The 25775-nt window shown below is 47.9% G+C and overlaps 1 protein-coding gene across 1 annotated transcript in view; it reads left to right on the top strand.

Moving 5' to 3' along the window:
* The window catches only part of LOC135515542 (steroid 17-alpha-hydroxylase/17,20 lyase), a 52814-nt gene that overhangs the window by 14976 nt on the left and 12063 nt on the right, over positions 1 to 25775 (top strand). The window contains exons 6-8 of the mRNA XM_064939158.1: positions 16576 to 16662; positions 16972 to 17211; positions 17354 to 17523. Of these exons, the coding sequence (XP_064795230.1) occupies positions 16576 to 16662; positions 16972 to 17211; positions 17354 to 17523 (497 nt within the window). The remainder of the gene's footprint in view (positions 1 to 16575; positions 16663 to 16971; positions 17212 to 17353; positions 17524 to 25775) is intronic.

Genomic DNA, 25775 nt, shown 5'->3' with positions numbered 1-25775 from the left:
ACCATCAGTTTGCTGAATAGACACCACTAGTCAGCTGTTTCTACCATCAGACTGCTGAATAGACACCACTTGTCAGCTGTTTCTATCTCCAGACCATCAGACTGCTGAATAGACACCACTAGTCAGCTGTTTCTACCATCAGACTGCTGAATAGACACCACTTGTCAGCTGTTTCTATCTCCAGACCATCAGACTGCTGAATAGACACCACTAGTCAGCTGTTTCTACCATCAGACTGCTGAATAGACACCACTAGTCAGCTGTTTCTACCATCAGGCTGCTGAATAGACACCACTAGTCAGCTGTTTCTACCATCAGGCTGCTGAATAGACACCACTAGTCAGCTGTTTCTACCATCAGACTACTGAATAGACACCACTAGTCAGCTGTTTCTACCATCAGGCTGCTGGATAGACACCACTAGTCAGCTGTTTCTACCATCAGACTGCTGAATAGACACCACTAGTCAGCTGTTTCTACCATCAGACTTCTGAATAGACACCACTAGTCAGCTGTTTCTACCATCAGACTACTGAATAGACACCACTAGTCAGCTGTTTCTACCATCAGGCTGTTGAATAGACACCACTAGTCAGCTGTTTCTACCATCAGACTTCTGAATAGACACCACTAGTCAGCTGTTTCTACCATCAGGCTGCTGAATAGACACCACTAGTCAGCTGTTTCTACCATCAGACTGCTGAATAGACACCACTAGTCAGCTGTTTCTATCTCCAGACCATCAGACTGTTGAATAGACACCACTAGTCAGCTGTTTCTACCATCAGGCTGCTGGATAGACACCACTAGTCAACTGTTTCTACCATCAGGCTGCTGAATAGACACCACTAGTCAGCTGTTTCTACCATCAGGCTGCTGAATAGACAGCACTAGTCAGCTGTTTCTACCATCAGGCTGCTGAATAGACACCACTAGTCAGCTGTTTCTACCATCAGACCATCAGACTGCTGAATAGACACCACTAGTCAACTGTTTCTACCATCAGGCTGCTGAATAGACACCACTAGTTAGCTGTTTCTACCATCAGGCTGCTGAATAGACACCACTAGTCAGCTGTTTCTATCTCCAGACCATCAGACTGTTGAATAGACACCACTAGTCAGCTGTTTCTACCATCAGACTGCTGAATAGACACCACTAGTCAGCTGTTTCTACCATCAGACTGCTGAATAGACACCACTAGTCAGCTGTCTCTACCATCAGACTGCTGAATAGACACCACTAGTCAGCTGTTTCTACCATCAGGCTGCTGGATAGACACCACTAGTCAGCTGTTTCTACCATCAGACTGCTGAATAGACACCACTAGTCAGCTGTTTCTATCTCCAGACCATCAGACTGTTGAATAGACACCACTAGTAAGCTGTTTCTACCATCAGACTGCTGAATAGACACCACTAGTCAGCTGTTTCTACCATCAGACTGCTGAATAGACACCACTAGTCAGCTGTCTCTACCATCAGACTGCTGAATAGACACCACTAGTCAGCTGTTTCTACCATCAGGCTGCTGGATAGACACCACTAGTCAGCTGTTTCTACCATCAGACTGCTGAATAGACACCACTAGTCAGCTGTTTCTACCATCAGGCTGCTGAATATACACCACTAGTCAGCTGTTTCTACCATCAGGTTGTTGAATAGACACCACTAGTCAGCTGTTTCTACCCCCAGACCATCAGACTGTTGAATAGACACCACCAGTCAGCTGTTTCTAAAATCAGTCTGCTGAATAGACACCACTAGTCAGCTGTTTCTACCATCAGACTGCTGAATAGACACCACTAGTCAGCTGTTTCTACCATCAGGCTGCTGAATATACACCACTAGTCAGCTGTTTCTACCATCAGGTTGTTGAATAGACACCACTAGTCAGCTGTTTCTACCCCCAGACCATCAGACTGTTGAATAGACACCACTAGTCAGCTGTTTCTAAAATCAGTCTGCTGAATAGACACCACTAGTCAGCTGTTTCTACCATCAGGCTGCTGAATAGACACCACTAGTCAGCTGTTTCTACCATCAGGCTGCTGAATAGACACCACTAGTCAGCTGTTTCTATCTCCAGACCATCAGACTACTGAATAGACACCACTAGTCAGCTGTTTCTACCATCAGACTGCTGAATAGACACCACTAGTCAGCTGTTTCTACCATCCGGCTGCTGGATAGACACCACTAGTCAGCTGTTTCTACCATCAGACTGTTGAATAGACACCACTAGTCAGCTGTTTCTACCCCCAGACCATCAGGCTGCTGAATAGACACCACTAGTCAGCTGTTTCTACCATCCGGCTGCTGGATAGACACCACTAGTCAGCTGTTTCTACCATCAGACTGTTGAATAGACACCACTAGTCAGCTGTTTCTACCCCCAGACCATCAGGCTGTTGAATAGACACCACTAGTCAGCTGTTTCTACCCCCAGACCATCAGACTGCTGAATAGACACCACTAGTCAGCTGTTTCTTCCATCGGACTGTTGAATAGACACCACTAGTCAGCTGTTTCTACCATCAGACTGCTGAATAGACACCACTAGTCAGCTGTTTCTACCATCGGACTTCTGAATAGACACCACTAGTCAGCTGTTTCTACCATCAGACTGCTGAATAGACACCACTAGTCAGCTGTTTCTACCATCAGGCTGCTGAATAGACACCACTAGTCAGCTGTTTCTACCATCGGACTTCTGAATAGACACCACTAGTCAGCTGTTTCTACCATCAGGCTGTTGAATAGACACCACTAGTCAGCTGTTTCTACCCCCAGACCATCAGGCTGCTGAATAGACACCACTAGTCAGCTGTTTCTACCCCCAGACCATCAGGCTGCTGAATAGACACCACTAGTCAGCTGTTTCTACCCCCAGACCATCAGGCTGCTGAATAGACACCACTAGTCAGCTGTTTCTACCATCAGACTGCTGAATAGACACCACTAGTCAGCTGTTTCTACCCCCAGACCATCAGGCTGCTGTATAGACACCACTAGTCAGCTGTTTCTACCATCAGGCTGTTGAATAGACACCACTAGTCAGCTGTTTCTACCATCAGACTGCTGAATAGACACCACTAGTCAGCTGTTTCTACCATCAGACTGCTGAATAGACACCACTAGTCAGCTGTTTCTACCATCAGACTGCTGAATAGACACCACTAGTCAGCTGTTTCTACCCCCAGACCATCAGGCTGCTGAATAGACACCACTAGTCAGCTGTTTCTACCATCAGGCTGCTGAATAGACACCACTAGTCAGCTGTTTCTACCATCAGACTGCTGAATAGACACCACTAGTCAGCTGTTTCTACCATCAGGCTGTTGAATAGACACCACTAGTCAGCTGTTTCTACCATCAGACTGCTGAATAGACACCACTAGTCGGCTGTTTCTACCCCCAGACCATCAGGCTGCTGAATAGACACCACTAGTCAGCTGTTTCTACCATCAGACTGCTGAATAGACACCACTAGTCACCTGTTTCTACCATCAGGCTGTTGAATAGACACCACTAGTCAGCTGTTTCTACCATCAGACTGCTGAATAGACACCACTAGTCGGCTGTTTCTACCCCCAGACCATCAGGCTGCTGGATAGACACCACTAGTCAGCTGTTTCTACCATCAGGCTGCTGAATAGACACCACTAGTCAGCTGTTTCTACCATCAGACTGCTGAATAGACACCACTAGTCAGCTGTTTCTACCATCAGACTGCTGAATAGACACCACTAGTCAGCTGTTTCTACCCCCAGACCACCAGACTGCTGAATAGACACCACTAGTCAGCTGTTTCTACCATCAGGCTGCTGGATAGACACCACTAGTCAGCTGTTTCTATCCCCAGACCATCAGGCTGCTGAATAGACACCACTAGTCAGCTGTTTCTACCATCAGGCTGCTGAATAGACACCACTAGTCAGCTGTTTCTACCATCAGGTTGTTGAATAGACACCACTAGTCAGCTGTTTCTACCCCCAGACCATCAGACTGTTGAATAGACACCACTAGTCAGCTGTTTCTAAAATCAGTCTGCTGAATAGACACCACTAGTCAGCTGTTTCTACCATCAGGCTGCTGAATAGACACCACTAGTCAGCTGTTTCTACCATCAGGCTGCTGAATAGACACCACTAGTCAGCTGTTTCTATCTCCAGACCATCAGACTACTGAATAGACACCACTAGTCAGCTGTTTCTACCATCAGACTGCTGAATAGACACCACTAGTCAGCTGTTTCTACCATCCGGCTGCTGGATAGACACCACTAGTCAGCTGTTTCTACCATCAGACTGTTGAATAGACAACACTAGTCAGCTGTTTCTACCCCCAGACCATCAGGCTGCTGAATAGACACCACTAGTCAGCTGTTTCTACCATCCGGCTGCTGGATAGACACCACTAGTCAGCTGTTTCTACCATCAGACTGTTGAATAGACACCACTAGTCAGCTGTTTCTACCCCCAGACCATCAGGCTGTTGAATAGACACCACTAGTCAGCTGTTTCTACCCCAGACCATCAGACTGCTGAATAGACACCACTAGTCAGCTGTTTCTTCCATCGGACTGTTGAATAGACACCACTAGTCAGCTGTTTCTACCATCAGACTGCTGAATAGACACCACTAGTCAGCTGTTTCTACCATCGGACTTCTGAATAGACACCACTAGTCAGCTGTTTCTACCATCAGACTGCTGAATAGACACCACTAGTCAGCTGTTTCTACCATCAGGCTGCTGAATAGACACCACTAGTCAGCTGTTTCTACCATCGGACTTCTGAATAGACACCACTAGTCAGCTGTTTCTACCATCAGGCTGTTGAATAGACACCACTAGTCAGCTGTTTCTACCCCCAGACCATCAGGCTGCTGAATAGACACCACTAGTCAGCTGTTTCTACCCCCAGACCATCAGGCTGCTGAATAGACACCACTAGTCAGCTGTTTCTACCCCCAGACCATCAGGCTGCTGAATAGACACCACTAGTCAGCTGTTTCTACCATCAGACTGCTGAATAGACACCACTAGTCAGCTGTTTCTACCCCCAGACCATCAGGCTGCTGTATAGACACCACTAGTCAGCTGTTTCTACCATCAGGCTGTTGAATAGACACCACTAGTCAGCTGTTTCTACCATCAGACTGCTGAATAGACACCACTAGTCAGCTGTTTCTACCATCAGACTGCTGAATAGACACCACTAGTCAGCTGTTTCTACCATCAGACTGCTGAATAGACACCACTAGTCAGCTGTTTCTACCCCCAGACCATCAGGCTGCTGAATAGACACCACTAGTCAGCTGTTTCTACCATCAGGCTGCTGAATAGACACCACTAGTCAGCTGTTTCTACCATCAGACTGCTGAATAGACACCACTAGTCAGCTGTTTCTACCATCAGGCTGTTGAATAGACACCACTAGTCAGCTGTTTCTACCATCAGACTGCTGAATAGACACCACTAGTCGGCTGTTTCTACCCCCAGACCATCAGGCTGCTGAATAGACACCACTAGTCAGCTGTTTCTACCATCAGACTGCTGAATAGACACCACTAGTCACCTGTTTCTACCATCAGGCTGTTGAATAGACACCACTAGTCAGCTGTTTCTACCATCAGACTGCTGAATAGACACCACTAGTCGGCTGTTTCTACCCCCAGACCATCAGGCTGCTGGATAGACACCACTAGTCAGCTGTTTCTACCATCAGGCTGCTGAATAGACACCACTAGTCAGCTGTTTCTACCATCAGGCTGCTGGATAGACACCACTAGTCAGCTGTTTCTATCCCCAGACCATCAGGCTGCTGAATAGACACCACTAGTCAGCTGTTTCTACCATCAGGCTGCTGAATAGACACCACTAGTCAGCTGTGTCTACCATCAGACTGCTGAATAGACACCACTAGTCAGCTGTTTCTACCATCAGGCTGTTGAATAGACACCACTAGTCAGCTGTTTCTACCATCAGACTGCTGAATAGACACCACTAGTCGGCTGTTTCTACCCCCAGACCATCAGGCTGCTGAATAGACACCACTAGTCAGCTGTTTCTACCATCAGACTGCTGAATAGACACCACTAGTCAGCTGTTTCTACCATCAGGCTGTTGAATAGACACCACTAGTCAGCTGTTTCTACCATCAGACTGCTGAATAGACACCACTAGTCGGCTGTTTCTACCCCCAGACCATCAGGCTGCTGGATAGACACCACTAGTCAGCTGTTTCTACCATCAGGCTGCTGAATAGACACCACTAGTCAGCTGTTTCTACCATCAGACTGCTGAATAGACACCACTAGTCAGCTGTTTCTACCATCAGACTGCTGAATAGACACCACTAGTCAGCTGTTTCTACCATCAGACTGCTGAATAGACACCACTAGTCAGCTGTTTCTACCATCAGGCTGCTGAATAGACACCACTAGTCAGCTGTTTCTACCATCAGGCTGCTGAATAGACACCACTAGTCAGCTGTTTCTACCATCAGACTACTGAATAGACACCACTAGTCAGCTGTTTCTACCATCAGACTGCTGGATAGACACCACTAGTCAGCTGTTTCTACCATCAGACTGCTGGATAGACACCACTAGTCAGCTGTTTCTACCATCAGACTGCTGGATAGACACCACTAGTCAGCTGTTTCTACCATCAGACCATCAGACTGCTGGATAGACACCACTAGTCAGCTGTTTCTACCCCCAGACCATCAGACTGCTGAATAGACACCACTAGTCAGCTGTTTCTATCCCCAGACCATCAGGCTGCTGAATAGACACCACTAGTCAGCTGTTTCTACCATCAGACCATCAGGCTGCTGAATAGACACCACTAGTCAGCTGTTTCTACCATCAGACTGCTGAATAGACACCACTAGTCAGCTGTTTCTACCATCAGACTGTTGAATAGACACCACTAGTCAGCTGTTTCTACCATCAGACTGCTGAATAGACACCACTAGTCAGCTGTTTCTACCATCAGGCTGCTGGATAGACACCACTAGTCAGCTGTTTCTACCATCAGACTGCTGAATAGACACCACTAGTCAGCTGTTTCTACCATCAGGCTGCTGAATAGACACCACTAGTCAGCTGTTTCTACCATCAGGCTGCTGAATAGACACCACTAGTCAGCTGTTTCTACCCCCAGACCATCAGACTGCTGAATAGACACCACTGGTCAGCTGTTTCTACCATCAGACTGCTGAATAGACACCACTAGTCAGCTGTTTCTACCATCAGACTGCTGAATAGACACCACTAGTCAGCTGTTTCTATCTCCAGACCATCAGACTGCTGGATAGACACCACTAGTCAGCTGTTTCTACCATCAGACTGCTGAATAGACACCACTAGTCAGCTGTTTCTACCATCAGGCTGCTGAATAGACACCACTAGTCAGCTGTTTCTACCATCAGGCTGCTGAATAGACACCACTAGTCAGCTGTTTCTACCATCAGGCTGCTGAATAGACACCACTAGTCAGCTGTTTCTACCATCAGGCTGCTGAATAGACACCACTAGTCAGCTGTTTCTACCATCAGACCATCAGACTGCTGAATAGACACCACTAGTCAGCTGTTTCTACCATCAGACTGCTGAATAGACACCACTTGTCAGCTGTTTCTATCTCCAGACCATCAGACTGTTGAATAGACACCACTAGTCAGCTGTTTCTACCATCAGACTGCTGAATAGACACCACTAGTCAGCTGTTTCTACCATCAGACTGCTGAATAGACACCACTAGTCAGCTGTCTCTACCATCAGACTGCTGAATAGACACCACTAGTCAGCTGTTTCTACCATCAGGCTGCTGGATAGACACCACTAGTCAGCTGTTTCTACCATCAGGCTGCTGAATATACACCACTAGTCAGCTGTTTCTACCATCAGGTTGTTGAATAGACACCACTAGTCAGCTGTTTCTACCATCAGGCTGCTGAATAGACACCACTAGTCAGCTGTTTCTAAAATCAGTCTGCTGAATAGACACCACTAGTCAGCTGTTTCTACCATCAGGCTGCTGAATAGACACCACTAGTCAGCTGTTTCTACCATCAGGCTGCTGAATAGACACCACTAGTCAGCTGTTTCTATCTCCAGACCATCAGACTACTGAATAGACACCACTAGTCAGCTGTTTCTACCATCAGACTGCTGAATAGACACCACTAGTCAGCTGTTTCTACCATCCGGCTGCTGGATAGACACCACTAGTCAGCTGTTTCTACCATCAGACTGTTGAATAGACACCACTAGTCAGCTGTTTCTACCCCCAGACCATCAGGCTGCTGAATAGACACCACTAGTCAACTGTTTCTACCATCAGGCTGCTGAATAGACACCACTAGTCAGCTGTTTCTACCATCAGACTACTGAATAGACACCACTAGTCAGCTGTTTCTACCATCAGACTTCTGAATAGACACCACTAGTTAGCTGTTTCTACCCCCAGACCATCAGGCTGTTGAATAGACACCACTAGTTAGCTGTTTCTACCCCCAGACCATCAGGCTGTTGAATAGACACAACTAGTCAGCTGTTTCTAAATCCAGACCATCAGGCTGTTGAATAGACACCACTAGTCAGCTGTTTCTACCCCCAGACCATCAGACTGCTGAATAGACACCACTAGTCAGCTGTTTCTACCATCGGACTGTTGAATAGACACCACTAGTCAGCTGTTTCTACCATCAGACTGCTGAATAGACACCACTAGTCAGCTGTTTCTACCATCGGACTTCTGAATAGACACCACTAGTCAGCTGTTTCTACCATCAGACTGCTGAATAGACACCACTAGTCAGCTGTTTCTACCATCAGGCTGCTGAATAGACACCACTAGTCAGCTGTTTCTACCATCGGACTTCTGAATAGACACCACTAGTCAGCTGTTTCTACCATCAGGCTGTTGAATAGACACCACTAGTCAGCTGTTTCTACCCCCAGACCATCAGGCTGCTGAATAGACACCACTAGTCAGCTGTTTCTACCATCAGACTGCTGAATAGACACCACTAGTCAGCTGTTTCTACCATCGGACTTCTGAATAGACACCACTAGTCAGCTGTTTCTACCATCAGACTGCTGAATAGACACCACTAGTCAGCTGTTTCTACCATCAGGCTGCTGAATAGACACCACTAGTCAGCTGTTTGTACCATCAGACTGCTGAATAGACACCACTAGTCAGCTGTTTCTACCATCAGGCTGCTGAATAGACACTACTAGTCAGCTGTTTCTACCATCAGACTGCTGAATAGACACCACTAGTCAGCTGTTTCTACCATCAGACTGCTGAATAGACACCACTAGTCAGCTGTTTCTACCATCAGGCTGCTGAATAGACACCACTAGTCAGCTGTTTCTACCATCAGACCATCAGACTGCTGAATAGACACCACTAGTCAGCTGTTTCTACCATCAGACTGCTGAATAGACACCACTTGTCAGCTGTTTCTATCTCCAGACCATCAGACTGTTGAATAGACACCACTAGTCAGCTGTTTCTACCATCAGACTGCTGAATAGACACCACTAGTCAGCTGTTTCTACCATCAGACTGCTGAATAGACACCACTAGTCAGCTGTCTCTACCATCAGACTGCTGAATAGACACCACTAGTCAGCTGTTTCTACCATCAGACTGCTGAATAGACACCACTAGTCAGCTGTTTCTACCATCAGGCTGCTGGATAGACACCACTAGTCAGCTGTTTCTACCATCAGGCTGCTGAATATACACCACTAGTCAGCTGTTTCTACCATCAGGTTGTTGAATAGACACCACTAGTCAGCTGTTTCTACCATCAGACTGCTGAATAGACACCACTAGTCAGCTGTTTCTACCATCAGGCTGCTGAATAGACACCACTAGTCAGCTGTTTCTAAAATCAGTCTGCTGAATAGACACCACTAGTCAACTGTTTCTACCATCAGGCTGCTGAATAGACACCACTAGTCAGCTGTTTCTACCATCAGGCTGCTGAATAGACACCACTAGTCAGCTGTTTCTATCTCCAGACCATCAGACTACTGAATAGACACCACTAGTCAGCTGTTTCTACCATCAGACTGCTGAATAGACACCACTAGTCAGCTGTTTCTACCATCCGGCTGCTGGATAGACACCACTAGTCAGCTGTTTCTACCATCAGACTGTTGAATAGACACCACTAGTCAGCTGTTTCTACCCCAGACCATCAGGCTGCTGAATAGACACCACTAGTCAACTGTTTCTACCATCAGGCTGCTGAATAGACACCACTAGTCAGCTGTTTCTACCATCAGACTACTGAATAGACACCACTAGTCAGCTGTTTCTACCATCAGACTTCTGAATAGACACCACTAGTTAGCTGTTTCTACCCCCAGACCATCAGGCTGTTGAATAGACACCACTAGTTAGCTGTTTCTACCCCCAGACCATCAGGCTGTTGAATAGACACCACTAGTCAGCTGTTTCTACCCCCAGACCATCAGACTGCTGAATAGACACCACTAGTCAGCTGTTTCTACCCCCAGACCATCAGACTGCTGAATAGACACCACTAGTCAGCTGTTTCTACCATCGGACTGTTGAATAGACACCACTAGTCAGCTGTTTCTACCATCAGACTGCTGAATAGACACCACTAGTCAGCTGTTTCTACCATCGGACTTCTGAATAGACACCACTAGTCAGCTGTTTCTACCATCAGACTGCTGAATAGACACCACTAGTCAGCTGTTTCTACCATCAGGCTGCTGAATAGACACCACTAGTCAGCTGTTTCTACCATCGGACTTCTGAATAGACACCACTAGTCAGCTGTTTCTACCATCAGGCTGTTGAATAGACACCACTAGTCAGCTGTTTCTACCCCCAGACCATCAGGCTGCTGAATAGACACCACTAGTCAGCTGTTTCTACCATCAGACTGCTGAATAGACACCACTAGTCAGCTGTTTCTACCATCGGACTTCTGAATAGACACCACTAGTCAGCTGTTTCTACCATCAGACTGCTGAATAGACACCACTAGTCAGCTGTTTCTACCATCAGGCTGCTGAATAGACACCACTAGTCAGCTGTTTGTACCATCAGACTGCTGAATAGACACCACTAGTCAGCTGTTTCTACCATCAGGCTGCTGAATAGACACTACTAGTCAGCTGTTTCTACCATCAGACTGCTGAATAGACACCACTAGTCAGCTGTTTCTACCATCAGACTGCTGAATAGACACCACTAGTCAGCTGTTTCTACCATCAGACTGCTGAATAGACACCACTAGTCAGCTGTTTCTACCATCAGGCTGTTGAATAGACACCACTAGTCAGCTGTTTCTACCATCAGACTGCTGAATAGACACCACTAGTCAGCTGTTTCTATCCCCAGACCATCAGGCTGCTGAATAGACACCACTAGTCAGCTGTTTCTACCATCAGACTGCTGAATAGACACTACTAGTCAGCTGTTTCTACCATCAGACTGCTGAATAGACACCACTAGTCAGCTGTTTCTACCATCAGACTGCTGAATAGACACCACTAGTCAGCTGTTTCTACCATCAGACTGCTGAATAGACACCACTAGTCAGCTGTTTCTACCATCAGACTGCTGAATAGACACCACTAGTCAGCTGTTTCTATCCCCAGACCATCAGGCTGCTGAATAGACACCACTAGTCAGCTGTTTCTATCTCCAGACCATCAGGCTGCTGAATAGACACCACTAGTCAGCTGTTTCTACCATCAGGCTGCTGAATAGACACCACTAGTCAGCTGTTTCTACCATCAGGCTGCTGGATAGACACCACTAGTCAGCTGTTTCTAACCCCAGACCATCAGGCTGCTGAATAGACACCACTAGTCAGCTGTTTCTACCATCAGACTGCTGAATAGACACCACTAGTCAGCTGTTTCTACCATCAGGCTGCTGGATAGACACCACTAGTCAGCTGTTTCTACCATCAGGCTGTTGAATAGACACCACTAGTCAGCTGTTTCTACCATCAGGCTGCTGGATAGACACCACTAGTCAGCTGTTTCTACCATCAGGCTGTTGAATAGACACCACTAGTCAGCTGTTTCTACCATCAGGCTGTTGAATAGACACCACTAGTCAGCTGTTTCTACCATCAGGCTGCTGAATAGACACCACTAGTCATCTGTTTCTACCATCAGACTGCTGAATAGACACCACTAGTCAGCTGTTTCTACCATCAGGCTGCTGAATAGACACCACTAGTCATCTGTTTCTACCATCAGGCTGCTGAATAGACACCACTAGTCATCTGTTTCTACCATCAGGCTGCTGAATAGATACCACTAGTCAGCTGTTTCTACCGCCAGACCATCAGGCTGCTGAATAGACACCACTAGTATGCTGTTTCTACCATCAGGCTGCTGAATAGACACCACAAGTCAGCTGTTTCTACCATCAGACTGCTGGATAGACACCACTAGTCAGCTGTTTCTACCATCAGACTGCTGAATAGACACCACTAGTCAGCTGTCTCTACCATCAGACCATCAGACTGCTGAATAGACACCACTAGCTACCTGCTCCCCCTCCTAACCACCCCACCAGACGCATACCCTGGCCGTACCCCCCCGAACAGATTTCTACCCTGGCCGTACCCCCCCCCCCCCCCAAACAAACATCTACCCTGGTTGTACCCCCCCAAACATACATCTACCCTGCCCCACCAACAGACATCTACCCTGCCCCCACCAACAGACATCTACACTGCCCCCCCCAAACAAACATCTACCCTTCCCCCACCAACAGACATCTCCCCTGCCCTCACTGCCCACAACAGGCATCTACCCTGCTCCCACCAACAGACATCTACCCTGCCCCCCAACAGACATCTACCCTTCCCCCACCACCCAACAGACATCTACCCTGCCCCCACCAACAGACATCTACCCTGTCCCCCAAACAGACATCTACCCTGTCCCCCAAACAGACATCTACCCTGCCCCCACCAACAGACATCTACCCTGCCCCCCAACAGACATCTACCCTGCCCCCCGCCCCCACCAACAGACATCTACCCTGCCCCCGCCCCCACAACAGACATCTACCCTGCCCCCACCAACAGACATCTACCCTGCCCCCCGTCCCCCACAACAGACATCTACCCTGCCCCCACCGACATCTACCAAGACCCCACCAACAGACATCTACCAAGCCCCCACCAACAGACATCTACCCTGCCCCCGCCCCCCACAACAGACATCTACCCTGCCCCCACCAACAGACATCTACCCTGCCCCCCGCCCCCCACAACAGACATCTACCCTGCCCCCACCAAGAGACATCTACCCTTCCCCCACCACCCAACAGACATCTACTCTGCCCCCACCAACAGACATCTACCCTGCCCCCACCCCCCCCCCCACCAACAGACATCAACCCTGCACCCACCAACAGACATCTACCCTGCCCCAACCAACAGACATCTACCCTGCCCCCACCCCCCTACAACAGACATCTACCCTGCCCCCACCCCCCCCCAAACAGACATCTACCCTGCCTCCCCCAAACAGACATCTACCAGGCCCCCACCCCCCAAACAGACATCTACCCTGCCCTCACCCCCCCCAAACAGACGTCTACCCTGCCCCCACCAACAGACATCTACACTGCCCCCAACCCCCACCAACAGACATCTACCCTGCCCCAACCCCCGTCCAACAGACATCTACCCTGCCCCCACCCCCCCCACCAACAGACATCTACCCTTCCCCCACCAACAGACATCTACCCTGCCCCCACCAACAGACATCTACCCCCCCCCCCCCAAACAGACATCTACCCTGCCCCCCCAAACAGACATCTACCAGGCCCCCACCAACAGACATCTACCCTGCCCCCAACCCCCTCCAGCAGACATCTACCCTGCCCCCACCAACAGACATCTACCCTGCCCCCACCCCCCCCAAACAGACATCTACCCTGCCCCCACCCCCTCCAACAGACATCTACCCTGCCCCCACCCCCTTCCAACAGACATCTACCCTGCCCCCGCCCCCTCCAACAGACATCTACCCTGCCCCCAACCCCCTCCAACAGACATCTACCCTTCCCCCACCACCCAACATAATAATAATAATAATAATAATAATAATAGTAATATAATAATAATAACAATAGTAATATAATAATAATAACAATAGTAATATAATAATAATAATAATAATAACAATAGTAATAAAATAATAACAGTAATATAATAATAATAACAATAGTAATTTAATAATAATAATAGTAGTAATAATAACAATAGTAATATAATAATAATAACAATAGTAATATAATAATAATAATAATAACAATAGTAATAAAATAATAACAGTAATATAATAATAATAACAATAGTAATTTAATAATAATAATAGTAGTAATAATAACAATAGTAATATAATAATAATAATAATAATAATAACAATAGTAATAAAATAATAACAGTAATATAATAATAATAACAATAGTAATATAATCATAATAATAGTAGTAATAATAACAATAGTAATATAATAATAATAACAATAGTAATATAATAATAATAATAATAATAGTAATAATAACAATAGTAATATAATAATAATAACAATAGTAATAGTAATATAATAATAATTACAATAGTAATATAATAATAGTAATATAATGATAATAATAGTAATATAATGATAATAACAATAATATAATGATAATAACAATAGTAATAATAATAATAATAATAATAATAGTAATATAATAATAATAATATAATAATAATAATAGTAAAATAATAATAATAATAATAGTAATATAATAATAATAATAGTAATATAATGATAATAATAGTAAAATAATAATAATAGTAATATAATGATAATAATAGTAATATAATAATAATAGTAATATAATGATAATAATAGTAAAATAATAATAATAATAGTAATATAATGATAATAATATTAATATAATAATAATAATATAATGATAATAATAGTAAAATAATAATAATAATAATAGTAATATAATGATAATAATAGTAAAATAATAATAATAATAGTAATATAATGATAATAATAGTAATATAATGATAATAATAGTAATATAATAATAATAAGAATAATAGTCATATAATAATAATAATAGTAATATAATAATAATAAGAATAATAGTAATATAATAATAATAAGAATAGTAATATAATAATAATAATAATAATAATAATAATAGTAATATAATAATAATAAGAATAGTAATATAATAATAATAGTAATATAATAATAATAATAGTAATATAATAATAATAAGAATAGTAATATAATAATAATAGTAATATAATAATAATAATAATAGTAATATAATAATAATAACAATAGTTATATAATAATAATAGTAGTAATAACAATAGTAATATCATAATAATCATAGTAATATAATGATAATAATAGTAATATAATAATAATAATAATAGTAATATAATAATAATAATAATAGTAATATAATAATAATAACAATAGTTATATAATAATAATAGTAGTAATAACAATAGTAATATCATAATAATCATAGTAATATAATGATAATAATAGTAATATAATAATAATAATAATAATAATAATAATAGTAATATAATAATAGTAATATAATAATAATAATAATAGTAGTAATAATAACAATAGTAATATAATAATAGTAATATAATAATAATAACAATAGTAATATAATAACAATAGTAATATAATGATAATAACAATAGTAATATAATGATAATAACAATAGTAATATAATAATAATAATAACAATAGTAATATAATAAGTCTATTGTTGTGACTAAGACGATGACAAATTTTTTACCAATTTATGTAGAAATCCAGGTATGTCCAAAGGCTTCACATACTTGTAGTTCCTGGATGGCAGGATGGACTGGGCTGTTCACACTACACTCCGTTGTGGCTTATGGTCAGATTCCCAAGCAGTTCCCAAGGTGGTGTTGCAACCGGTCCGGGTGCTCTTCTGTCTGCGTTGTCCATTTTGTCTACCATTGTTTTGTTGTTGTTTATTTTTAGCCCCTGGTCCACACAGAGGGCCTGTTGCCTGGATGCGTGGTTGCCTGGTTGCGTGGTTGCCTGGTTACGTGGTTGCCTTGTTCAATAAAGGTTAAATAAAATAAACCCGAGACTCTGTGATATGATATTTCTACGAGCAGCTCCATAGACGAGATGTTGCAAAACAACACACTTACAAGAGTCACAGAATATCTGCACCAGTGGAGGCTGGTGAGGGGAGGACGGCTTGAACGGAATAAATGGAACGGTATTAAACACCATTTCATTCATTCCATTCCAGCCGTTATTATGAGCCGTCCTCCCCTCACCAGCCTCCTCTGATCTAGTCGTGTGAACAGCTGCGCGTCAGTCTGCCACAACACGATAGTTGCGGGACCAAAACACCGGAGAACTTTAGCCTCGTGCTTCGTACTCGTAGTTGTGGTGAAAATCGTGCTGATATATTGTTGTGCATCTCGCTGAGTCTTTCAACTCTCTCCTGTCTCTGCTGTAGTTTCTCCCCAACCAGACTCTGACCACGCTGACAGAGTGTATCGCCATCAGGGATCAGCTGCTCAGCAAGAAGCTAGAGGAACACAAGGTGAACACACACACACGCACACACACACGCACACACACACACACACACACGCACACACACACTCCACAGGAGGTTGGTGGCACCTTAATTGGGAAGGAGGGGCTCATGGTATTGGCTGGAGTGCAATCAGTGGAATGGTATCAGACACCTGGTTTCCATGGTTTCCATGGTTTCCAGGTGTTTGATGTCATTCCATTTCCAGGCAGCTTCCACTGACACACACACACACACACACACACACACACATACACACGGAGGGAAGCCATCCCACAGTATTGAGACACAGCCTTGACATCTGATCCTCTGCAGGTGTCGCTGATCAGCGGGGAGCCACGTGACCTGCTGGACGCTCTGCTGCAGGGTCAGACGAGGATCAAACATAACCAGGGGTCAGGGGTCAGAGGTCAGGGGTTAGGAGTGGAGCAGGAAGAGGAGGGGATCAGTGATGACCACGTCTTGATGACTGCGGCCGAAGCATTCGGCGCCGGAGTAGAGACCACCTCGACGACATTACTTTGGGTCCTGGCCTTCCTCCTGCACCACCCACAGGTAGGAGGAACAAGGGGAGGAGGGAGAAAACCAACTGAGAAAAATGAAGAGACACAGAGAAGTTATAGGAACCACAGAAGTTATATTCAAATTTTGCTCTCAACTGAACAGTCTCGTTCATCCCCCTAACCCCCCAACCCAGGTTCAGGAGCGTGTGCAGAAGGAGCTGGATGAGGTGGTGGGTTGTGGGAGGAGTCCAGATGTGTCAGACCGCACTCACCTGCCCTATCTGGACTCTGTCATCAATGAGGTCATGAGGATACGCCCTGTGAGCCCCATCCTCATCCCTCACACCGCCCTGACTCACAGCAGGTAACTAACACACCTGACCTACCTCACTTCTTATAGTCCCTATCCCTTCTGACTCACAGCAGGTAACTAACACACCTGACCTACCTCTCCTGTTATAGACTGCATCCCTTCTGACTCACAGCAGCTAACTAACACACCTGACCTACCTCTCCTGTTATAGTCTCATCCCTTCTGACTCACAGTAGGTAACTAACACACCTGACCTACCTCACCTGTTATAGTCCCATCCCTCACTCTGCCCTGACTCACAGCAGGTAACTAACACACCTGACCTACCTCACCTGTTATAGACCCCATCCCTTCTGACTCAGAGCAGATAACTAACACACCTGACCTACCTCACCTGTTATAGTCCCATCCCTCACTCTGCCCTGACTCACAGTAGGTAACTAACACACCTGACCAACCTCACCTGTTATAGACCCCATCCCTTCTGACTCACAGCAGCTAACTAACACACCTGACCTACCTCACCTGTTATAGACCCTATCCCTTCTGACTCACAGCAGCTAACTAACACACCTGACCTACCTCACCTGTTATAGTCTCATCCCTTCTGACTCACAGTAGGTAACTAACACACCTGACCTACCTCACCTGTTATAGACCCCATCCCTTCTGACTCACAGCAGGTAACTAACACACCTGACCTACCTCACCTGTTATAGTCCCATCCCTCACTCTGCCCTGACTCACAGCTGGTAACTAACACACCTGACCCACCTCACCTGTTATAGTCCCATCCCTCACAACGCCCTGACTCACAGCAGGTAACTAACACACCTGACCTACCTGACCTGTTATAGACCCCATCCCTTCTGACTCACAGCAGCTAACTAACACACCTGACCTACCTCACCTGTTATAGACCCTATCCCTTCTGACTCACAGCAGCTAACTAACACACCTGACCTACCTCACCTGTTATAGTCCCATCCCTCACTCTGCCCTGACTCACAGCAGGTAACTAACACACCTGACCTACCTGACCTGTTATAGACCCCATCCCTTCTGACTCAGAGCAGATAACTAACACACCTGACCTACCTCACCTGTTATAGTCCCATCCCTCACTCTGCCCTGACTCACAGTAGGTAACTAACACACCTGACCTACCTCACCTGTTATAGACCCCATCCCTTCTGACTCACAGCAGCTAACTAACACACCTGACCTACCTCACCTGTTATAGTCTCATCCCTTCTGACTCACAGTAGGTAACTAACACACCTGACCTACCTCACCTGTTATAGACCCCATCCCTTCTGACTCACAGCAGGTAACTAACACACCTGACCTACCTCACCTGTTATAGTCCCATCCCTCACTCTGCCCTGACTCACAGCAGGTAACTAACACACCTGACCCACCTCACCTGTTATAGTCCCATCCCTCACAACGCCCTGACTCACAGCAGGTAACTAACACACCTGACCTACCTCACCTGTTATAGTCCCAACCCTTCTGACTCACAGCAGGTAACTAACACACCTGACCTACCTCACCTGTTATAGTCTCCATCCCTTCTGACTCACAGTAGGTAACTAACACACCTGACCTACTGTCAGGACCCGGTTACGAACCTGGGTCTCCGGAGTGAGAAACAGTCACTTAACCAACTGAGCCACGAACAGTCAGCAGAACCCAGAAGATGAGGCAGACACAGCAGTACTTAAGACGGTGTATTTAATAAAGAAAAAAGGAGAAGTCCTTCAATACAAAAAAATGGCAAATCCAAAAGGTGGTAGGAATAGCACAAAAAGCCTCAAGAGATACTCAAGAACAAAAACAGAATTCCACAAGAGCATCCACCGGAATCGACAAGAATACACAGAACACTAGGGCTGGGTGCTAACATACAAACACAGAGCACAGAACTGAGGGAAACTAAGGGTTTAAATACAATCAGGGGAAACGAGGCACAGGTGCAAATAATAATGGGGAACAAGGGAAAAAACATAAGGTCAAAAAGCACAATGGGGGCATCTAGTGACCAAAACCCGGAACAACCCTGGCCAAATCCTGACACCTACCTCACCTGTTATAGACCCCATCCCTTCTGACTCACAGCAGGTAACTAACACACCTGACCAACCTCACCTGTTATAGTCCCATCCCTTCTGAATCACAGCAGGTAACTAACACACCTGACCTACCTCACCTGTTATAGTCCCATCCCTTCTGAATCACAGCAGGTAACTAACACAGCTGACCTACCTCACCTGTTATAGTCCCATCCCTTCTGAATCACAGCAGGTAACTAACACAGCTGACCGACCTCACCTGTTAAAGTCGCATCCCTCACACCGCCCTGACTCACCGCAGGTAACTGTCGTGTCTTTACTATCATTAACTGAAGACTGATAGTGTTTGTCAAAGATTCTCTGTAATTAGTTATTACGTGATTAGACTGATTCATCATGTAACCGTAATTACTAGGAAGTCGGGGCACCAATGAAAAATATTCAAATTACAAAGTTATCATTTCCTAAAATAACTTTTCAGATATTTTCATATCTGATCAATTAGTCTTCAAATGAATTCATTATTTACTTTACCTCATGTTAGTCTCATTCCAAACGTCGAACATTGTTGGTTATCTGCACGATACCAGTCTTCACTATGAGTCATCCATACATCAATTGTCTTAAATCGTTTATTTATTACTAACTAAGTAATTTACAGAAATGCATAAACAAACAAACAAACAAGGTAAATGTGGTTACATGAAATGAGAATGTTCCCTAGTGGACTAAACCGGCCTGGCAGCTTGTTAGACAAAAGGGGAAGTGGGGGTCGACTAGGAAGTCACTACAGAGTGATAATTATAACAATTGAATCCTTTAACCATGAACGCTCACTCATTCGGGAACAATTGCAATCAAAATATATATATATATATATATATATATATATATATATATATATATATATTTTATGCTCAGTGTGTCGTCTTGATCGCTGGTGAAAAGTTTGTTTCTTTTGTAGAATTGTCCGTCTCTCTCCCCTTCTCTCTTTGTCATGGTTATAGTGGATAGTTCAGAATGACATTCCTTCGTTATGTTATAGAATGGATGTTTCGGTGGTTGTCGTTCATCGCGTTCAATGATACCGAATTCCTAGCTGCAGACTAGTGATTAATATCAAAGACTTGTTCTTATTCTGTCGGTATCGATAGTGTAAGAGTTTAACCACGTGGTATGGTTAAAAGATTCAGCAATGGTCTACAACCTTTGTCCTCCTAATGGAGAAAAACATGGTCTGCTGATAATTTCACAAAGTTGGCTTTTATTTGGATTGGCAGAAAAGGGCTGTCCAGGATGTCTGACCCTAACTGGGCTCAGGGGCGGTCCAGGATGTCTGACCCTAACTGGGCTCAGGGGCGGTCCAGGATGTCTGAACCTAACTGGGCTCAGGGGCGGTCCAGGATGTCTGACCCTAACTGGGCTCAGGGGCTGTCCGGGATGTCTGACCCTAACTGGGCTCAGGGGCGGTCCGGGATGTCTGACCTTAACTGGGCTCAGGGGCGGTCCGGGATGTCTGACCCTAACTGGGCTCAGGGGCGGTCCAGGATGTCTGACCCTAACTGGGCTCAGGGGCGGTCCAGGATGTCTGACCCTAACTGGGCTCAGGGGCGGTCCAGGATGTCTGACCCTAACTGGTTTCAGGGGCGGTCCAGGATGTCTGACCCTAACTGGGCTCAGGGGCTGTCCAGGATGTCTGACCCTAACTGGGCTCAGGGGCGGTCCAGGATGTCTGACCCTAACTGGGCTCAGGGGCGGTCCAGGATGTCTGACCCTAACTGGGCTCAGGGGCGGTCCAGGATGTCTGAACCTAACTGGGCTCAGGGGCGGTCCAGGATGTCTGACCCTAACTGGGCTCAGGGGCTGTCCGGGATGTCTGACCCTAACTGGGCTCAGGGGCGGTCCGGGATGTCTGACCTTAACTGGGCTCAGGGGCGGTCCGGGATGTCTGACCCTAACTGGGCTCAGGGGCGGTCCAGGATGTCTGACCCTAACTGGGCTCAGGGGCGGTCCAGGATGTCTGACCCTAACTGGGCTCAGGGGCGGTCCAGGATGTCTGACCCTAACTGGTATCAGGGGCGGTCCAGGATGTCTGACCCTAACTGGGCTCAGGGGCTGTCCAGGATGTCTGACCCTAACTGGGCTCAGGGGCGGTCCAGGATGTCTGACCCTAACTGGGCTCAGGGGCGGTCCAGGATGTCTGACCCTAACTGGGCTCAGGGGCTGTCCGGGATGTCTGACACTAACTGGGCTCAGGGGCGGTCCGGGATGTCTGACCCTAACTGGGCTCAGGGGCGGTCCAGGATGTCTGACCCTAACTGGGCTCAGGGGCGGTCCGGGATGTCTGACCCTAACTGGGCTCAGGGGCGGTCCAGGATGTCTGACCCTAACTGGGCTCAGGGGCTGTCCGGGATGTCTGACCCTAACTGGGCTCAGGGGCGGTCCAGGATGTCTGACCCTAACTGGGCTCAGGGGCCGTCCAGGATGTCTGACCCTAACTGGGCTCAGGGGCGGTCCAGGATGTCTGACCCTAACTGGGCTCAGGGGCGGTCCAGGATGTCTGACCCTAACTGGGCTCAGGGGCGGTCCAGGATGTCTGACCCTAACTGGGCTCAGGGGCGGTCCAGGATGTCTGACCCTAACTGGGCTCAGGGGCGGTCCAGGATGTCTGACCCTAACTGGGCTCAGGGGCTGTCCGGGATGTCTGACCCTAACTGGGCTCAGGGGCGGTCCGGGATGTCTGACCTTAACTGGGCTCAGGGGCGGTCCGGGATGTCTGACCCTAACTGGGCTCAGGGGCGGTCCAGGATGTCTGACCCTAACTGGGCTCAGGGGCGGTCCAGGATGTCTGACCCTAACTGGGCTCAGGGGCGGTCCAGGATGTCTGACCCTAACTGGTTTCAGGGGCGGTCCAGGATGTCTGACCCTAACTGGGCTCAGGGGCGGTCCAGGATGTCTGACCCTAACTGGACTCAGGGGCGGTCCAGGATGTCTGACCCTAACTGGGCTCAGGGGCGGTCCAGGATGTCTGACCCTAACTGGGCTCAGGGGCTGTCCGGGATGTCTGACACTAACTGGGCTCAGGGGCGGTCCAGGATGTCTGACCCTAACTGGGCTCAGGGGCGGTCCAGGATGTCTGACCCTAACTGGGCTCAGGGGCGGTCCGGGATGTCTGACCCTAACTGGGCTCAGGGGCGGTCCGGGATGTCTGACCCTAACTGGGCTCAGGGGCTGTCCGGGATGTCTGACCCTAACTGGGCTCAGGGGCGGTCCAGGATGTCTGACCCTAACTGGGCTCAGGGGCTGTCCAGGATGTCTGACCCTAACTGGGCTCAGGGGCGGTCCAGGATGTCTGACCCTAACTGGGCTCAGGGTCGGTCCAGGATGTCTGACCCTAACTGGGCTCAGGGGCGGTCCAGGATGTCTGACCCTAACTGGTTTCAGGGGCGGTCCAGGATGTCTGACCCTAACTGGGCTCAGGGGCGGTCCAGGATGTCTGACCCTAACTGGGCTCAGGGGCGGTCCAGGATGTCTGACCCTAACTGGGCTCAGGGGCTGTCCAGGATGTCTGACCCTAACTGGGCTCAGGGGCGGTCCAGGATGTCTGACCCTAACTGGACTCAGGGGCGGTCCAGGATGTCTGACCCTAACTGGGCTCAGGGGCGGTCCAGGATGTCTGACCCTAACTGGGCTCAGGGGCTGTCCAGGATGTCTGACCCTAACTGGGCTCAGGGGCTGTCCAGGATGTCTGATCCTAACTGGGCTCAGGGGTGGTCCAGGATGTCTGACCCTAACTGGGCTCAGGGGCTGTCCAGGATGCCTGACCCTAACTGGGCTCAGGGGCTGTCCAGGATGTCTGACCCAAACTGGGCTCAGGGGCTGTCCAGGATGTCTGATTCTAACTGGGCTCAGGGGTGGTCCAGGATGTCTGACCTTAACTGGGCTCAGGGGCGGTCCAGGATGTATGACCCTAACTGGGCTCAGGGGCGGTCCAGGATGTCTGACCCTAACTGGGCTCAGGGGCTGTCCAGGATGTCTGACCCTAACTGGGCTCAGGGGCTGTAAAGGATGTCTGACCCTAACTGGGCTCAGGGGCTGTCCAGGATGCCTGACCCTAACTGGGCTCAAGGGCTGTCCAGGATGCCTGACCCTAACTGGGCTCAAGGGCTGTCCAGGATGCCTGACCCTAACTGGGCTCAGGGGCTGTCCAGGATGTCTGACCCTAACTGGGCTCAGGGGCTGTCCAGGATGTCTGACCCTAACTGGGCTCAGGGGCTGTCCAGGATGTCTGACCCTAACTGGGCTCAGGGGCTGTCCAGGATGTCTGACCCTAACTGGGCTCAGGGGCGGTCCGGGATGTCTGACCCTAACTGGGCTCAGGGGCTGTCTGGGATGTCTGACCCTAACTGGGCTCAGGGGCTGTCCAGGATGTCTGACCATAACTGGGCTCAGGGGCTGTCCAGGATGCCTGACCCTAACTGGGCTCAGGGGCTGTCCAGGATGTCTGACCCTAACTGGGCTCAGGGGCTGTCCAGGATGTCTGACCCTAACTGGGCTCAGGGGCTGTCCAGGATGTCTGACCCTAACTGGGCTCAGGGGCTGTCCAGGATGTCTGATTCTAACTGGGCTCAGGGGTGGTCCAGGATGTCTGACCTTAACTGGGCTCAGGGGCGGTCCAGGATGTATGACCCTAACTGGGCTCAGGGGCGGTCCAGGATGTCTGACCCTAACTGGGCTCAGGGGCTGTCCAGGATGTCTGACCCTAACTGGGCTCAGGGGCTGTCCAGGATGTCTGACCCTAACTGGGCTCAGGGGCTGTCCAGGATGTCTGACCCTAACTGGGCTCAGGGGCTGTCCCAGGATGTCTGACCCTAACTGGGCTCAGGGGCTGTCCAGGATGTCTGACCCTAACTGGGCTCAGGGGCTGTCCGGGATGTCTGACCCTAACTGGGCTCAGGGGTGGTCCAGGATGTCTGACCCTAACTGGGCTCAGGGGCTGTCCAGGATGTCTGATCCTAACTGGGCTCAGGGGTGGTCCAGGATGTCTGACCCTAACTTGGCTCAGGGGCGGTCCAGGATGTCTGACCCTAACTGGGCTCAGGGGAGGTCCAGGATGTCTGATCCTAACTGGGCTCAGGGGCGGTCGGGGATGTCTGACCCTAACTGGGCTCAGGGGCTGTCCGGGATGTCTGACCCTAACTGGGCTCAGGGGCGGTCCAGGATGTCTGACCCTAACTGGGCTCAGGGGCGGTCCAGGATGTCTGACCCTAACTGGGCTCAGGGGCGGGCCAGGATGTCTGACCCTAACTGGGCTCAGGGGCGGGCCAGGATGTCTGACCCTAACTGGGCTCAGGGGCGGTCCAGGATGTCTGACCCTAACTGGGCTCAGGGGCGGGCCAGGATGTCTGACCCTAAATGGGCTCAGGGGCTGTCCGGGATGTCTGACCCTAACTGGGCTCAGGGGCTGTCCAGGATGTCTGACCCTAACTGGGCTCAGGGGCGGTCCAGGATGTCTGACCCTAACTGGGCTCAGGGGAGGTCCAGGATGTCTGATCTTAACTGGGCTCAGGGGCGGGCCAGGATGTCTGACCCTAACTGGGCTCAGTGGTGGTCCAGGATGTCTGACCCTAACTGGGCTCAGGGGCGGTCCAGGATGTCTGACCCTATCTGGGCTCAGGGGCTGTCCCAGGATGTCTGACCCTAACTGGGCTCAGGGGCTGTCCCAGGATGTCTGACCCTAACTGGGCTCATGGGCGGTCCAGGATGTCTGACCCTAACTGGGCTCAGGGGAGGTCCAGGATGTCTGATCCTAACTGGGCTCAGGGGCGGTCGGGGATGTCTGACCCTAACTGGGCTCAGGGGCGGTCCGGGATGTCTGACCCTAACTGGGCTCAGGGGCGGTCCAGGATGTCTGACCCTAACTGGGCTCAGGGGCGGTCCAGGATGTCTGACCCTAACTGGGCTCAGGGGCGGGCCAGGATGTCTGACCCTAACTGGGCTCAGGGGCGGTCCAGGATGTCTGACCCTAACTGGGCTCAGGGGCGGGCCAGGATGTCTGACCCTAACTGGGCTCAGGGGCGGTCCTCTGATTTAGTTCAAATCAAAAGGGGATTTGGTTTTTCTTCATCAAATAGTCCAAAAGTATATTACACAATTTTACAAACAGTATCATACTCACTCATTCATCTTCTACAACAATTAGATGTAAACCTCATATCTGAGGCTGTT

The sequence above is a fragment of the Oncorhynchus masou genome, chromosome 27, assembly GCF_036934945.1.
Source record: "Oncorhynchus masou masou isolate Uvic2021 chromosome 27, UVic_Omas_1.1, whole genome shotgun sequence".
In the NCBI taxonomy this organism is placed as follows: domain Eukaryota; kingdom Metazoa; phylum Chordata; class Actinopteri; order Salmoniformes; family Salmonidae; genus Oncorhynchus; species Oncorhynchus masou.
This window is presented reverse-complemented; position numbering and strand designations above follow the sequence as displayed.